General features: G+C 50.8%; 4 protein-coding genes and 1 pseudogene across 5 annotated transcripts, besides 1 other annotated feature; 1 reads left to right on the forward strand and 4 right to left on the reverse strand.

The window, feature by feature from the left end:
- Positions 1-103: 103 nt before the first annotated feature.
- NCS54_00478800 (MFS domain-containing protein) lies at positions 104-1891 on the reverse strand (the record flags this gene model as incomplete). The annotated part of the gene is made up of 4 exons (XM_053150313.1): positions 104-668; positions 721-1154; positions 1206-1570; positions 1627-1891. 4 exons carry the CDS (start codon positions 1889-1891, stop codon positions 104-106), a joined length of 1629 nt encoding a protein of 542 aa, XP_053006288.1.
- A 4755-nt stretch (positions 1892-6646) lies between these two features.
- Positions 6647-7366, reverse strand: NCS54_00478900 (Hypothetical protein; the record flags this gene model as incomplete). Its single annotated transcript, XM_053150314.1, has 1 exon — positions 6647-7366. The coding sequence occupies one exon, from the start codon at positions 7364-7366 to the stop codon at positions 6647-6649; it is 720 nt and encodes a 239-aa protein (XP_053006289.1).
- A 668-nt stretch (positions 7367-8034) lies between these two features.
- On the forward strand, positions 8035-9068 carry NCS54_00479000 (Hypothetical protein; the record flags this gene model as incomplete). The annotated part of the gene is made up of 3 exons (XM_053150315.1): positions 8035-8455; positions 8510-8862; positions 8919-9068. 3 exons carry the CDS (start codon positions 8035-8037, stop codon positions 9066-9068), a joined length of 924 nt encoding a protein of 307 aa, XP_053006290.1.
- Positions 9069-13919: 4851 nt separating this feature from the next.
- On the reverse strand, positions 13920-14738 carry NCS54_00479100 (Hypothetical protein; the record flags this gene model as incomplete). The annotated part of the gene is made up of 1 exon (XM_053150316.1): positions 13920-14738. The coding sequence occupies one exon, from the start codon at positions 14736-14738 to the stop codon at positions 13920-13922; it is 819 nt and encodes a 272-aa protein (XP_053006291.1).
- An 891-nt stretch (positions 14739-15629) lies between these two features.
- Positions 15630-17449, reverse strand: NCS54_00479200 (annotated as a pseudogene). The gene is made up of 8 exons: positions 17349-17449; positions 17196-17278; positions 16974-17133; positions 16696-16920; positions 16551-16639; positions 16378-16492; positions 16024-16322; positions 15630-15970 (listed from the first exon to the last, which is right to left on the reverse strand).
- Positions 15630-17449: a sequence feature.
- Positions 17450-17699: the final 250 nt, after the last annotated feature.

The following is a 17699-nucleotide window of genomic DNA, read 5'->3' on the forward strand; positions in this document are numbered from 1 at the left end:
GTGTATCATTTGAGGTGGTTAACATGATTGTATGCGGTATCCTACTACTGATTTACATCCACTGATATCGCACTGCCCGCAAGCCGGCCATGTACATGTCAGATCAATGAGTAATCCCTAGCTCTGTCGCCCTATCCACGTCACGGCGGTAACGGTCAGTTGAGCGCTCCCTGATCTGAGGACCCCACTTTACCATGATCAGGAAAGTGAGGACCTGAAGAAGACCAGCTGCTGCTGCGATCAGGAAGGCGTTCTGGTATCCCAAGTCCTCGGTCCATGGTGTGATGCCATAACCTATCGCGAAGCCCATAGTGTTCCTGATACACATCGTCGCTACCACGGCGTCGGCGCCGAAATCCGTGTAGGTGTCAATGCAGTAAGAAAGCGAAAGATGTGCTCCCATAGCAATACAACAGCCGATGAGTCCCATAGCGAAGACCAGACCAACCCAGTGTATTCCATGTTCTGCCCCGAGGCCCCAGAGGAGAAGAGAGCCGGGGAGAAGGACGGCCATAATAATGTTCAACCACTGCCGATGTTCCGAGTGCCATATTCCTTTGTTACGGCGAGCAAGCCGAATGACAACAACGTCCCCAAAGTTGCCAGCGATCAGACTGCCGATGCCAACACCGATCATGGGGGAGATATAGGTGAGTCCGACGTAGGATCTAACTCTGATTAGCTTGTTGGACTTGTGAAAGCTTTCAAGTGGCACCTTACGCGCTGAAGTTATATGGCGGGGAGCTCAAGACAACAGATGCTGTACCGTTGAGCACAGAATACCAGATAAGGGAGCATCCGTATGAGAAGCCACAGTAGACGATGACGGGATAAGAGAGTAGGCGTAGGGGGCGTAAGACCATTGACCAGAAATGGTGGACTGGCTGCACATTGTCGAACAGTTTGAGCTTCTGGAGATATGTCTTTCGACGCCAAGTCAGAGTGCCGTTAGAGAGATCGCTCTGCGTGGTCGGTTGGACGCTCTCCCCCTTTGTGTCGTCCATGCGGTTCGCCTCATCGGATGCGATTGTCTTCGATTTCATTCCATTCTGCGTCTCTTCAGTCACGAGTACAGATGTTCGCTTGAAGTTTGTTTCCTCCATGAAAAAGAAGCAAAATACGAAACCGATAGCCAACCAAATCGTTGCCCAGTACTAGCAAATAGTCAGCTTCTGTAAATTCTCCGAGACGCTATATCGACATACCTGAGCCCAGCGCCAGCCCATTCCATCATTGATGAACCCGGCGAGGATCGGAGCCAGGAAGCCGGCTGCGAAGAGTACGAACGCATAGATAGCCATAAACTTCCCTCGCTCATGCGCACAGAACACGTCCGCAATAGAGATCTCTCCCAGACATTCTAGAGGGCCGCCGGCTAGACCTCCTAGAATCTTCATAGCCATCCATGCGCCAGGGCTAAGTGCGAAGGGGACGGCAATCGTAACGCCGATAGTCATCAGTAGCGAGATAAGATATATAGGCCTCTTCCCGAACTGCTTGGCGGCTGGCTGCCATATCAGACAGCTCCATCCGAAAGCCAGGTAGCTGTAGCCGGTACCGGCGTTGAGATCTGAACAAGGGGATTAACGATATGCTAGGGTAAGTGGTGATTGCACAGTCACTTACCTGCTACGGAAAGCCCGGTGTCCTCAGCCACAGGAACGATGATGGAATACACCAAGGAGCACGATAGGCCAACCATGACCATGTAGACTGCCATACAGGTGACCGAGAGCAATTTGCGCCGCCTCGACCAGTTGAGCGGATCCTCAGGATCATCGGTAGGCATAGGAACGAGCACGATGTCGCCGTCGTCGGTATGTTTGGAGTGCGAGATGTGCTGGACATCTACCAGATAAACTGTCCCAGGGACAGCGCGATGGTCCGACATTTTGGAGTCAATCGGGTAAAGGATGAGGAACAAGAGAAGTGTGTGGCTATCACGTTGGAAGAATGCGAGGCACAGCAAGATATATACACGGCCAAGTCAACTTGATCGTATGGATGTTATGCTCAGGGGTGTCGCCTAGGTACCTTGGAAGCACAAAGCTGGCGGATGTGAATTTAAAGTTTTAAGCATAACTTCCTTCACATCCTCGGTACGTTGGCTCACATGGCCCATGTTTTAGGTGTAGGGGGGTAATTGCCAAGAGACAAATGGTGGCCGGGGAACAATACATAGCGAGTGCTAAGAGGCAGTAAAGACGAGTCCGACCTATTGAGAAGACACAAACTTACAGTGGTTACTAGATTTGTATGCTTTGCGAAGGACCGTGTGAGAAGCCAAGAGACGGTGACATAGACCCCGCACGAGGCGTTGGTAGGACCTAGTATTTAGTACTGATAAGTCTCGGAAGGCTGCTAAATTGGGTAGGTTCTCGTCCAGTCCAGACTTGCCGAATTTGGTTGTGTTGCGAAGGGCTGTGCTGTGCCCTTGATTAGCCCCTACCCCAGACTTCAGCTGTGCTACGGCTGTGTTATATCCGTTGGATTGCTCAGACGCCCACCTCCACCGCTTCTTCGAGCCCTTGACCTTGACCAAGCCCCTACCCCAGAAACGTAGTTGCAGCCAATCGCTTACTGTGGGCCTTTCTGTGTTCTTTATACCAGTCAAGCGGTGTCAACGGAAATGAAATAAGCGACGTCACAAATCGGACGGAGAGAATCTGCGCTGCAAATGAATGTCTTGGACAAGGAAAGCTGCGTAGAAGGTTTGGCTCACCATCGTCTGCTGTTTCCATTAGGTAAACAGTCATTGTCACATTCTTCCGTCCGGTCGAGACAGAGGGTATGAAGGCAGAATTCATAATTGATCTGACCTGATTCCCATGTGCCGGATCTACCATTGTTGCATGTATAGCTGTGTTGCCCGCCACTGTAGTATCCGCAGGTCGCGTCAGGCGCAATGGTAGTGGTCAAAGTGCCGGAGATGAGGACACCGAGATCTTGACGCTCTGAGTGCCGTCGAAGCTCAAATTCCAGATGCTTCAACTTGGTATCGTGCAAGCCATTGGCCAATGTGAGTGTGGACAGTGTTTGAGAAGTCCCTCCCCCGATTAGAGTAATCACTAGCACCCCCACAAGCTCCAAGAGGCTCATTGCGACACTGTTGGTAGGTTGATAAGAAACTCGGTTCAGGAAGATACACGCAGAGCCTTACGAAGGCACTTCGGCTCGCCTAAATAGGCAGCCTTGATTCATCAGACATTTCGACTACCGCTTCGTGATGTCCACGCAAGCAATAAAGTGGCTCACATGGGCTGAAAAGCCTTAGCTATCTTAAACCGCAATGGGATTCTTCATAGGCCGCCACATATTACTACCTGTCAAGGGTTATTGGTTTGCCGAGGCTGCGCCTAGGTCAATGGAGGCGCGAGAAGTTGCGCTGAGGTTAGTCATTTTCATGATTCAGAGGATGGTGAGGGTGCCATGTGACAATGGTGAGAATGGCTGAGTAGGTAGTTGGGGTACTGGTTGATACATGACGCTTTTGGTTGGTGATGAGAAACCTGTAGCATAAGACAAAACTATAGAGGAACTAACTTGAGAGTTACTCAAGTGCCACTTGAGAACTAACCCGCTAAGACGTTTAGTATCGCCGCTTTAGATAATCTTCTAAGGCCATGGGCTTCTTATCATAATCTAGATTAGTCACCTTCTCGGCAGGGATGTCCTAAACGCCTTTAGACACATTCAAAACCATAGCCTGGGCCGCGTAGTCCCAGTACCCGACAAGGCCCTTTTCTTCGTGTGCTGTCTACACCTCCTGCGTAATATCTTCCACACTGCCTGCGGGCGGTGAGATCGTGGCGGGGAAAGAGTGGGAATTGATGATTTATCTGGATTATAGTGATAGCATGGAAGGAAGACGAGAGCTTTATACGGGCCAAATGGTTCGAAAGTTTTCATTCCTGAGCGCAAATGGGCGATAATGAGCAAAGCTCTTCATGTATATAAGTAATTAAGGATATTATCTGCGGCAGGAAGTCTGGTTGATACTAAAGACCGATCTAGAAAGAAGGACCCGGTACCTTATACCTCGGGGTCTCTTGAAAGATGCCCTTATGTTTATCCTTTACCAATGTGTTCTTTGTTGTAGTTGAAGCCCGGCCCTCGATGGAATAACTGAGCCAGAAGACCGTTTATCCTTTACCTTTGCGAGATCACAACAAGGTTATTCAAGGATGATGGAAGCTCTGTTGCAGCCCGGCCACATGTATAAAGGTTTGGAAGGGAGTCGTGGTCGATATGTTCACGTGTACTGACGAAACTCTCTTTTGCTAGACTCTTCTTTTGGCCCCCGCGCAATCCTGGAGCTGCTAAAATCGTTTTCCTGTGGGGGAGGCGCAGGGATTGGATGGTGAAATAAGGTTAGGAAGACCATTAAAGAGGCTTTCCGGAACTTGCCTATTTAGTCATGGACCCGAAGCGGGTTTCGCTTCGACCTCAGCATGACTTCACAAGTTGACGCCCGTCTTTTCTCAGCTAAAGAGATAATACCTGGAAGCTCCTGGAAGTTTTAAATGATCCTCAGGTAGAGCTATTTAATGAAAGTCAAGCACTCGACTGTTCATGGCGTGTCAAGCAAATATGCTTTCAAAAGCCCTTCGTGAGGAGGAGTAGACGCCGAAGCTTCTCTCCTCCCCGCTTGACGTTTTTTCCATTAGGCGATATATGCAGCTATGAGAGGTTCCCTAGGTTGTTTAATATGAGAACTATTTGTCAACTTGCCTACATGAGCGTAGTACTGCAACCTACCTGCACCCCACGTTTTCCAAGCATGCATCACATGTTCGGCGAGAGCAGATCCCTCTCTCTCGCCATTACCTTTTGCATCCGTCATTATCCTGCCGGAATCATTCACTTGGAGCCATGTCGGCCACTAATCCGACAGCTGCATCAGTAATTGTTTGTTCCACTTGTTGCATATTCATGATCCCCCCTTTGTTGGATAGTCAAATACTGATAGTGTCCTTGCAGCTTACTGAATGGTTACTGATAGCCGTTGCCGCTGGTCTGATTGTCGCTCGAATCAACCTTCGACTCAGAATCAACCGGCAGCAGTTTGCGCCCAGTGATGGGTTGATATTTCTTGCTTGGTGCTGCTCTTTGACGATCGGGTCGTTGGACATCATCCTCGCCAAGGTGGGCATTTTGCACCAGGATGTTGACTATACCCTGAGAGCATTCAACGGGGCCCCTGAGATAATACAGAAGGGACTCAAGGTAATAATATCTCTTGACCCTCAGGATGGAGGAACCCTTGTGGTAACGAAGGGATCAGTTTCTTTGGATCGCCAACTTCCCGTTTTACATGGGCTTATATCTATGCAAAGCCGCCATCTTGGCCTTTTACAACCAGCTGTTCCCTCCCGTCTTGCGCAAACGAAGGCTTTTACTGTGGGTGGTAATCGTATACGTTGCTTGCGCCTGGATTGTGACCATATCGCTGAGTATCTTCTATTGCTGGACCATTGACACCAACTGGTAAGTATTTGCGTCTCTGCCCCCTTCGGCATTGGGGCAAGATCCCATACCTAAGATGGGAGCTGATTCGCCTTCAGGTCGCTCGACCCAAACAAGGTATGTCCGACTAGCCGGGCTTATAGGGTCCTTCAAATCGGATGGGCTCTGCATTTTTCTGGAGATATAATGAGTAGCCTCAGCCCTGCCAACACCCAGAGAGGCCATCCGCACGCTTGCTAATAGGGATTGGTAATTAGTTTTTTTGCTCCCGTTCCTAATACTGCACCAAGTACGAATGAGTACGGTCGTCAAGGTTGGAGTTTACTGCACCTTTGGACTGGGTCTCATAAATATTTCCTTTTGCTTGACTCGCTTCTTGATCATTCAACTCAAGCTGTCTACAGGACCACCATCCATCACGCTTGTCGGTATGTTCGCTACAACCCCCTTCATGACGACTTGGCATGGAACGAAGCTCATGTAGTATTTGGATAGAACTCTGGTGCGTTCTTGATAGCAATGTTTGTCTTCTGATGGCTTGCTTGCCCCCTTTGCGGCCATATCTGCGACGACTCGCGCAACTCTCAATACTCCGACGCTCCTATGTGCAGTCAGTCAATAGGAAAAGGGGAGAGGGCGATATTACCGCACGCCATTTTAATGATACAGTCTCAGAGGGATGTCCTGTCGCTCAACAAGTTGGCACGTCGCTACGGCTCCCTTCATCCTACTGCCCAAACATATATGCCTCGACACACTCAAACGATCCCTGCGAGAGATTTGATACTGGGAGTGACATCGAATTGGCACATGTCACTGCTGAAGACTGTGGAGCAGATCAAGCAGCTTCGAGATGAGAGACAGGTGGTCTATAGTTGAGTAATAGTTATTGATGATTTCTTTGTATGTTTCAACGAGTGAAGAACATTAAGAGGCCGACCTGCACCAGACGGAAAGGAACAACGTAGTTGCTCGAGGCTGAGCTTTTGTTTATGCCTGATGTTTGTAAGTAAAAGCCAGCTTAGCAAATAGTCTTATGGCTGTGGCAAAACACAGCATTTGTAGAAGCTTAAGCATGTACTTCATTCGTCTTGCACATCAAACACGAGAAACCTCGGCACGAATGGCTCCCAACATGAAACTCCTTCTCAGGTAACGACTTGAACTGGAGAAGGTTTATCTATACATCGCGTTCTACCTGCTCAACGCTCGGGACGCGGTGCAAACATAGCCCGAGGTGTCCGGCGATAGCGCCCACCGAATCGTGAATAGCCTCAACATCGGCCCTGGGGAGACCAAGCCGCCTTGACCCCCTGATATGCCAATGCGTCTCCTTTTCAAGGTTCTGAATCATGATGGATGCCAACACAACAATTTCAGTATCAATGTCATCCAGCACCTGGCGATCGCTCAGGTACAGCCCATATGAGATGTGTCTGCTGACCCACTCAAAGTCCCTGTGATCACGGAAGAACCCCATGGTCTCGTCCATGTTCTTCGAGTAAAGCTTTTGCATCCAGTCGTTTCCACGCTCAAGGTTTGCGTCGTCACACTGCCAGCCCTCTCTGGTGATGCTATGGTCCTTGTCTTCGTCCCTCTCGACCTCGTTGATGGAAAGGATAGCCTCGATAGGCTTGCAAACGCCAACAACGGCGATGCACTTTATCAGAGCTTCTCGGATGCGTCGGATGAGAGCTCTTCTCTGATGGGGCTGAGAGAATTCCTGTTTGGAGATGAGATAGAGGTAAAGGTCCTTGCAGATGACCGGATCATTCCCCCCTACCAAGGCTGCCAGTGCAACAAGGTACCATCGCTCTGAAAGCAGCTTTGTGTGGGTAAAATTGGCTTCAATACTTCCCAGTAACGTGGAGGAAGAGGGAAGAATGGTGTCTGTAGGCATTGCAATGATGGAGTAATAGAATAGAGGCTTGGATGGGCAGAGAAGGACATGGATTCGTAGTTAGACCAAACGCTGAGGTAGATAGGCCGAGATAATTTATACTCGGAAGAATCTTGACTCTCACTCACAGCTATTTACAACTTGAGTCAATGTTCCATGATATGCCTCCTCGGCCCAACTCGGCGAGTCGGAACCTGCAAGTGTCGGCTAACGCTGCGACTCAGCGGAGTTACTACGTTCGGTACCGACTACAGGCGTCCCATCCTCCTTATGAACCCCCTCATTCACCCCGCACGATCGACGGTGTCAACGGCGTAACGTAGTGTCACATGCCCTGCAGGCTCCCGATGCAAGGTTCAAAGTCGACCCGGGGCGACTAGATCTTCTCCGGGGGATCCTTCACGCAGGGCGCTTTAGCCGCAGGTCAAACTCGCTGGATTTCCAAGACGGGTAAGTGTGGCAACCTCAATAGCCGGTAGATTCTACAATATGGCCTTGGGCTATGGTACCGCAGCCAAAAGACCCGATGTGATCACGACAAAGATGCTGAGGAGTTTGAAGAGTTCCTGTAAACATAAATAAAGGCCTGCGTATCGCTTCTTCTCCAAGTTCCCATCGAAAAAGCGAGTCAATGTCGACATTGTGACCACCACCAGACAAATATCAACATGCACCAATTAGATTTCTCTTCCAGTACCCTCGCCAACTTGGCTGGCCGGACAGTAATTGTTACTGGGGCTGGTCGAGGCATCGGGGCCTCCACGGCAGCACTGGTTAACTCGCACGGCGCCAATGTGGTCTTGGTTGACCTCGCCTCAGCCAAGGATGCCGCCACATTCTTGATCAAGTCCTTTCGGTATCCGGAAAGGAGCCTTTTCGTCCCTGCCAACATCCTTGCTTGGAATGATCTTGTGAGTGTGTTCAAAACCGCGGTGCAGAGGTTTTCCAAGGTCGATGTGGTTGTGGCCAATGCCGCCCTCATGGAAAGCAAACCGGTGCTGGACGTAGAGATTGATGAAGCTGGCGATCCTATCGAGTCTCTGGAGGCGAATAAAGTAATCGATGTCAACATTAAGGGAACACTAAACAGTAGGTCGACCTTTCCATTCTTGCAAGTGTCGCATTGCTAATCATTGATGATAGCGCTGAGGCTAGGCCTTCACTATCTTGGCCAGAACAACCCATCTTCCACAGGCTCTCGTGGCTCTATTGTATTTGTCACTTCTACATCTGGGTACTTTGGATCCACCGGGAATGCTGCATACATATCTTCTAAGCATGGCGTTGTTGGCCTGATAAGAGCTTCTCTTCGGCGAGCGGCATTTCTGGGCATCAGCCTCAGCTCCGTAGCACCGTGTTACACCCCAACCCACCTGACAGCGGGTTTTGGGCAGAAGATTACCGACGCCGGACTCGACGCCAACACCCCAGAGGGGGTTGCGTCGGTTGTTGCGAGCTTGGCATGCGACGGTACCGCTCACGGGCTTGCTTGTCTGGTAAGTTTCCATCTCTTCGTATATGGGCGGCCATGGTGATCTAACTCTTGATCAAGGTCTGGGGGAGTTACAAGCGGGAGCTGGAACGCACACGACAGGACCTGTTGGATAGTTGGCTTGGTGACGACCTGATGGGTTCGATGACCACATTTGGGCAGTTGATGGATTCAATGGGCGGCTATCCACTTCCGCAGAACAGGGATTGAAGGGAGGCATCAATGGCTCAACCAGGTCTTATTGGAGGGTCGGCGTGAGCGTGAGGGTTTGCAGTAGTACTCTAGCGCAGTAGAAGCGTAACTAAAGCTGGTTGCATGGTTCAAGCCAACCTCCCTGATCTCGCCCCACTCCTCTCTTGCCTCTTTGGGACAGAACCCGAAGTACCAGACGCCAAGAGTGACACCATGCCTGCCAAGGATGAAGAGGTGGCTAAGAGGGGGTCATGTGCCCACCTTCATCTAGAGCAGTCATCTCTCATCGAAGCGAACTTGGCCGTCCCCAGTCAAGTGTCTCTACTCCACGATCTTGGATCTTGGGCGTCCCCGGACCCCGCGAACTAACTTGGTGGGGAGCCTTCAAGCTACCTAAGGTGGAGAAGAATGCGGGGGAATATCAAGCTATCCATGCAATCCCGAAACACATACGTAGCCTCTGTCCTCTCCATTACTCGGTTCAGTTCGTCCAGTTGCGGCATGTGGTCGGTCTAGACGTGTGCCGAGCCGAGAATGTGAAAAGACGACCTAGCTGCCGATATCCCTGGCTTTTACGTTGCTGGCCTATGCGTATGAGTCGCATTTTACGCCTGCGGCTTTCTTTAGTCCTTTTTTTGTTCAACACGCGTTGCTTTTGGTGACTACCGTTCCAGCTCTTAAACCATGACCATCATATCGGAAGAACGGGTGGCCGGATTGTCCATGAAGAGGAGACAGAACCTATCATGCGAGCAGTGTAGAGGGTCTAAGAAAGCCTGCGATGGCTTTCAGCTCAATGCCATGGTACAGATAGACTCGACCCAAGACACCCCCAAGAGCAGCCCTGGTTGGTTTCCCCCTGGATCCCCATCCAATGTTGAGACCATGTTCTGACTCTCACCTTTCTTAGGCACAAGCATCAAGCCGTTACCTTGTTCATACTGCGTTAGGACCAAGAAGCACTGTTCTCTTCACGATCGCTGGTTAGAGGCTCGATTCCTACTCCAACTTGGCCCATCTCCCCAGCCATCTGAGGGCTCACCGCGAGTCTCCGACGAAAGCCCTCACTCTCCGAAGCGTAAACTCGAAGAAAGTGAACATGGCGACGATGTTCAGCCTGTGCATCAAACCCCTGAGACCGAACCTAGACCCAGCCCGCACGACTCGCCTTGCCCTCCACCAACAACAGTTGGGGGTGGTGTCCACGCGGATGGGTGCTCACTCCCTATTAGCGACGTTCTGAATTTTGCTCCCATGCCCGAAAGAACTTGGCTTGACTTTCTCGACTTGCAGACTCTGCCCCCAACTCGGGAATCCATCAGCCATGGCCCCAACCGCACAAAGGTCCAAGAGCAGTCCACCTTGGATGGGATGGAGATTGTATCAAAAGGAATTGTCTATCAGGTATGTCGCTCATGTTCCGAAGGGCGAATTAGTCTCCAACTAATTTCAATAGGGCAATTCACTTTCAGCGACGCCCGAATCACACACGCAACCACCGTTGGCGAAAAGGGCTCGTTATAGCCCTGGCGTGGTTGCGAGTCAAGCCCCTTTATCCGAGTTCGATTTGCAGACAACAATGATGCAAATGTCCAACAAGCGGCTCATAACGAAGAGTTTGCTGAAGATATACCATGATGTTCTCGAGTCGAACCTAGCGTGCTGGCTCACCGAACGGACTTGCCCTTACACTAGAAACTGGGGCGGCTATGCTTCGAGGGAGAAGTCCGCTACTCTGTCGCTCCAATCCACGATCTCGTCGTCTTCTGTCAACACGCTTTCTCTAAGTCGGTTCTACACACGGGTTCTTCGCCTTGATAGAGCCATGATGGTCAACAATCTGATATCCTTGACGGCCTCTCAAGACAGGGCAGCCTCAAAAGCGTTGAACCAGGTCATAATGGCCTTCTCAAGTCAATGGTCCCAGAACTACAGCAGAAAAGAACAACATTTTGGTGGAGACTCGACCTCATTCGACAGTGAAGACGATTTCCTCGAGAGTCACAATGACGACTTCGAAAGGGATTTTCAGCGGGCAACCTGGCACCAAGCAAGAGCAGCTCTACTTGAGGCGTCTAAGATCGAATGCTATCGAGTGGTGTATGCTGAAATACTCTTCAACTGGACCGAGAAACTGGAACAGCCAGGAGAAGCGGGCATTGCTTCCGACTGGACGACTAAAAAGGGCATGGGCGACGATGATCCGCTTTCTTGCAGTTTTGTAGACATACTTGGCCGAGGCGGACCTCCCGTTTGTATTGAGAGTGCATCTCGAAAGATTCAAGTACTCAAATTTAAGCTTGATGCTGCCAAAACAGGCTCATCAAAGACGACTGGAGCCAGACGGAAGGGCTCAAACCCCAAGAACCCGCTTCCAAACATAGGCCCGGAAGAGCAAGCGACGGCAAGGCTCTTGTACTGGCTGGCGGTTATGTGCGACACGGTTTCCTCATCTACAAATGAGAGACCCCTTGCCATCAGGGAGGAGTACTGCGATGGCTCGGCATCAAGAGCTAGGGGACGCTCAGACATGGTCCAGGATCCTTCTTTTGACAGCATACAAACAGAGGCGCTTGGCGAGCTGGAGTTCTTCGAAACCGACAAATTGTTGCGGCTCGACTGGCCCTCTGCCCACGACTTGGTATTCGAAGTGATCACCAAGTCTGTCCCTGTCAAGGTACTCCTTTTCAGAAAAGTATCATCCCTCCAGAACGCCCTGCGACAAGGCAACCATGAACAGGTCGACGACATCATTCAAGGCTCGATCGCGACTTACCGACGCTGGAATGTCACATACGGAGCTTTCTTCCGTGAGCTGGCCCAAATGTATTCCTCTCTACCTGCGCGGATTAAAGGGTGGTTCATCTGTATCGTCATTCCCTGGCACCTTGCCGTGATGCTGATGGCAGACCTCATCGACTTTGCAGACAGCAACGAGGTTGGAAAAGTAGATACTAGGGCAGCTAGACTTGAGTCCCAGATTACCTCTCGGATGAGAAGGTCTACTGCTGTTGACATAGCCGAACTGGCTAAGTTGACATGCCCGGCTAGTGAGGTCTGGGGAGGTAATACCTCGACAGAACAACTGCCTGGCTATCATTTCGCAGTCAAGAGCAGCGCTATCCTCACAGAGCCCTGGACTATACTTTTAATAGGGGCGTTTAGGAATGCCGCGGTCTATCATTTGGGGATAGTGGAGGATCTCAGGCAAAATGACTGGCAGGCACTGGGCCATGCTCCGGATGAGATGAGGGAGGCTGAAGTACAAGTGAAGCACTGCATCGATGCACTCTGGCTGCTCGGGAGAAGATCGGACATGTCATACGTCTTGGCGAAGCTCCTGTCCCAGAGGTTGTCGGCTCAATGATGGTAGTCTTCGGCTAGTTAGCTACGGAGGCAATGGTAGCATTGCGTTGACATACATAAATAAAGCATTTGTGATGGACCTCAACAGTGGTAAAACTTCATTAGGTTGAAATGAGCCGCTAGCTATAAACGGCGTATTGGTTGCGGGAACGGGATGAGTGAGGGATCGATTGTGGCCCCAGAGTCGCTGGCATTTCCAGAGACAGCAAGTAGACACCCAGCCTTTGACAGATGCAAATATTCGAGAGGAGTCTCTCTAGAAATGGGTTGGCCCCGGTAATCAACACTAAGTATCGAGTCCAAGGGCGTAGCTGACGTGGTTACTGCCGGTCTTTGCGTGCGGCTTCGGCGGTCGGACTTGTCACGCACGCCTTCAACTTAGTATGCTGAATCCTCCGTTCAACTCTTAAGCCGCTTGCGTTTAAAAAGAATGCCGGCCTGTCATGAAGGGAGCTCGCTCTACAAGTCAAGGCTGATCTCAAAACTTCTCTAGTAGCTCACATACTGCCACTTGAGGCCCATCATTATGAGGGTTGGGTTCTTGGGACTTGGGACGATGGGCACGCCAATGGCCCTTAATCTATGGCAACTTTTCGACCCCTTGCCGCTGGATAAACGTACAGCCGTTTCAGCTCGCAGTGCCGTCTTTGGGTTCGCGACCGGCTTTGTAGGTTGGTCGAAGGTCAATTGATCGGAGATCAATGCAGCTGAGAACTGGATCCGTTTCAATGTTGCAGGCGAGTAGTAATGCTCCTTTTGGCGGAGCATATTTGCCTGGCAATGTGCTCAACTCAGTGGCGAAGACTTGGAATGTCAAATCCATGTTGGGCCACTCGATGTAGGCGCGGAAACAGTTGGCAGCGGAGGCAAGGTCATCAGGCGTGGTAGCTTGTCGAATTTGTAAAGTTGGGCGCAGGCGGAGGATCCATTCTCCAGGTTTTTGAGGCGCAATATTCACAGCAGCGCGATGGCTTGTTACCAAGTGTTTGTAACTCGAAAAGCGTAAAGCTTCAGTCGAGGATAAATGCGAGGGGATTGAAGGGTCTGTGTATTGCGTTGCCGGCGTTGGGTCACGTCGAGACGATGTCGTTAAAAATTAGGTGGTTCCGTAAAGGCAAACGGCCCCACAAAGGACCGGCTGGTGGCCCCACCCGGCGATGGTGATGAGCGACCGGCTTTTGGCCAGTTTTGGTAGGCCGAAGGCGGTCGGTTTTCTGGCTCATTGCATCCTCCACATCTAGCTATTGGGGTTTATCTGAGATTTCTGGGAGGCTCTATAACTCCCAGTCTAGCTGTAGAGTTTTCGGACCTCTCCACTGATCGGCTTGAACTCTCGTGGCTTCAAGCAATGGAGGTATGGCTCCAATGCATTAACTATGTCTTCACTGGTGCAACAGGTCAAAGGGTCAATTCGATCACCGTTTACATGGCCTCTCGTCATTCATCCTAACTCTAAAGTGGTATTCGAGTAATTTAATATGCCGCCGAGGTAGCATGCGATGCTCAGGTGCCAGTTGAGACGATAAGACCACCATCCATCACCAAAGATTGACCAGTTATGTACCTCGCACCCTCACTGCTGAGAAACAAGACGGCGTTCGCCACATCAAAAGCCTTCCCCATTCTTCCCATAGGAATTTTCATGTTTGTGAGCTGTTGAAACGACCTCCTCTCTGTCTCGCTGCTGCTGTGCTCCCATTGTTCCACCAGCGGCGTAAATATTAGGCCTGGGACAACACAGTTCAACGTGATCCCTTTGCCAGCAAACTCGGCTGCCGTAACCTGTGTGAAATGGATAACTGCAGCTTTGGCGCTGTTGTAGGCGACTTGGGATTTGCCGAGGTAACGCAAGCCGGCGATCGAGGCGTTGTTGATGACGGTGCCTGACCCTTGTTTCTCCATGATGGGTAGGACAAGATGGCAGCTTAGGTAGACGCTTTTTAGGTTGACGTTGATCTGTTTGTCCCACACCTCCTCAGGGAGCGTGACGGCATTGCCCAAGATGGGATATCCGACGTTGTTGATGAGAATGTCGATGCGTCCATGCTTGTCCAAGCACGCCTTGACAACCTTGGCAACATCGTCTGCCGATGTGACATCGGCAACCATGACATCGCACGGGCCGGGGAGGCGGGACTGGGTATTCTTGGCAGCCTCAATGTTGAGGTCACATCCAAAGATCTTGACGTGATTCTGGGAAAGGCGGTAGGCAATAGCGGCTCCGTTGCCCCATTGGGTCGAGTGGGAGACAACTGTCTGCCCGATGCCCATGATGAGGGCCACCTTTCCCGAAAGGTCAGGGTATGAAGCGTGAGTATCCATAGTAGTGAGCTTGTGGGTGGGGCAGTGACTGGCAAGAGATACTGGACTTTGGTAGAGAGAAATGGTAGCTTTGGGATCCGAGTCTGCACGTCAGGGGGGACTTATACCCGTGTTTGCTCGGGCGGAGAAATAGAGAGGGGGGCGCGGTTCCGCTCGGTTGCTACAAGAAAGGTTACCCGGCCTGTTCGCCTCCGCTCGGTCTAGGATTCCCCAATGTGGGCTGTGCTACTAGTCATAAATGCCTAGCCGCGGAGTAGGAATGCCGATCACAGTACGCACATGACATAACTATATTCTGATTGGAACGCCAGATATTCTGCTGTTAAGAAGTCTCTTGGCATCATGCATCCCCCCTTGAATCTTTGACTTGATAGAGAGGCGATGAATTATCGGAAGGGGGCGATGTGGGTGAGACATGAGGCCACTGCGTTAGCATTGGGATATGATGCTGTGATGTGTTGACAGTGTGTTCTTTATTATAATTAAAGCCCGGCCCTTGAGGGACAACTGAGCCAGAAGACCGTGGGTGAGGCATCAAGTCGAGGCACCGCCGCATATTCATTCTCTAGGTAGATGGAAAGGAGAGGAGAAGCATCGGAGAAAAGTTTTATCTCTCCGACACACAGAGATTTCTTAAAGTAGCTAATTTTGAAGAGAATGGGACCAAGGAGGTCTGGATCCTACTAAGCGAGGTTATGCTCAGTCCTTTACTGCCAAGCATGACTTGATAACGTGTTGACCAACCTGAAAGCGGAACTATTTCACCCAGCATCCGGCTCACCGAGCCCAACAAAGCTATCTAACCAGACGCCAGACAAGTTCAAGTTCAACAGGTCCACCCACAAGTCGAACTACGGGACAATTACTGAATAAGCCAAACGTTTAACTAACCCAAGGACGGCCATCCGGTCTCAGCTTTCCATTGCTGTTAAGCCGGCGGTAATAGAAAGTCAGGCCGAAGCACAGCAAGGCCGACAGAGCCGCAAACCCGGCGTTGACTCCATGGCCAAGGGTGTACAAGGGGCGGTCAACGGGACGGTAGATCCAGACGCCAATAATTTGACCAGGGCCTGAGAAAGCAATGTTGATGGCTGTGGCCAGTGACATGGCAGTAGTGTTTGTCATGTTATCTCCGATCCATGCGTTGACGCTGGGCAAACCGCTGAATGCCCCGCAAGTGCCGATGATCAAGAGTATGTATCTGGCAACAAAGTGCTCACCAGGGAGAGCAGCTACACAAAACCGTTAGTCTATCAACAGGCTTCACCATGGACCTGGAACCTACCCAAGATGAGAAATGATACAAAGCATACGCTAAGAGAGAACCCAACCACGAGACCGCGGGTGTTGAAGCGATCAGAGAGTACTGAAGCGGCAATCGTGGTGAGAAAGGCGGCTGCGTATGGAGGAACCGTGAACAGCTGGGCGCGCAACCCTTCGAATCCCAGCCCCAGGACAATAGTAGGGGCGAAAAGCGACAAGGAGCCGATTAAACAGCCGATCCCAATATAGGCCGAATAATGGGCATACAGTCTGAGGTCGAGAAGCGTGGCCCTGGCATCAACCCACGTAATCTTTTGCTTGCTGCTGATCTTAGCAAACTGGCTGGAGTAAACGAACCGTCAATGTCAGCACTAACCTGGATCCCACCTCGCCAAGCCTCTTGCTTTGGACGGCCTTTTCTTCCTTGGAAAGCCAGTCACACTGCTCCGGGTAGCTGGGGAGAAAGAAGAAGACGCATACGCCCATGATTACTGAATGGCAGTCAGTTTATTGGCTCAAGTCGGAATTCAAGCACACAAGATTTCTCACCAGAGGGAGCCCCTTCGAGAAGGAAAAGCCATCGCCATGCTTGCAAACCACCAGCACGGTTCATGAACCCCACACCATATGCAATGCAACTATCCACATGTCTTAGTATAAGCTCTTCGACAAACACACGGATGATGAAGCTTACCCGCCAAACGCTCCCGCTAGTGTTGCACTGCAAAGGAATGCAGCAATTCGGAATGCCCGTTCTTCTGGCTTGTACCAGAAACTGAGATAGTATATCATACCAGGAAAAACCCCGGCTTCGGCCGCCCCGAGGAAGAACCGCAACGCACTGACTGTTGCAAAGTTTTGGGCTCCTCCTATGCCCATGCAGAATGCTCCGAAGGCGAAGATGAGAAAACCAAGCCATCTATACAACTATCAGTACGTCTCGAGCTGCGACGAGATGGCAGCTGAACTAACCTTTTGGGGGAAAGAATCTTAAGGGAGAGGTTGCTAGGTGCCTCAAAGAGAGAGTATGCCACAAGGAACAGCATAAGTGCAATGATGTACTGATGGGAGGTTAAGCCCAGAGTCTGCATGATGTCATCCCCTGTGTCCGAGTTAAGGATGCGAGCGTTTCCTATGTCTCTGTGAGTAAAGAGGTGCTCTTCTCCTCTCCAATGGCAATGTGTCGGAGCGTACCAATGTTTGATCGATCCAAGTAGCATAGTAGGTAAATGATGGCAGTGATAGGCAGAAGTCTATAGTCGATCTTCCGAACGAGGCTGCGTAAATGACAAAGGTTAGTATGAGGCTTCCAACGATGCTGAATCACACCACCAGGAGTTTACGTACGCCTTTTCAACGAGGAGCTCTTCTTCAGATAAGCAATGGAGGGAAGGATCAGGTCGATCTTCAATCATCTCCACGTCGAAGGATCGTTTTGGGGAAGCCATTGCGGTCAATGTTGAGAACAAAACAGAGTGGACAGTGGCTACACAAGAAACACCTGAGACGCTCAAGCTATTCTTCGCTGATCATGAATACGGCCGTGGGTAGCCCCTTAAGTAGGAAACTCAAAGACTGGGAGGCGTTGCCCGGAGTCCGAGGCCAGACGAAAAATCCGGGGTAAAACTGGGGGTGGAGAACCCCGCGTCGGCAGAGAGCGTCTCCCCAACCTGACTAACATAGGAAGCGCAAGTGTGA

This window comes from Fusarium falciforme, chromosome 4 (genome assembly GCF_026873545.1).
Source record: "Fusarium falciforme chromosome 4, complete sequence".
Classification (NCBI taxonomy): Eukaryota; Fungi; Ascomycota; class Sordariomycetes; order Hypocreales; family Nectriaceae; genus Fusarium; species Fusarium falciforme.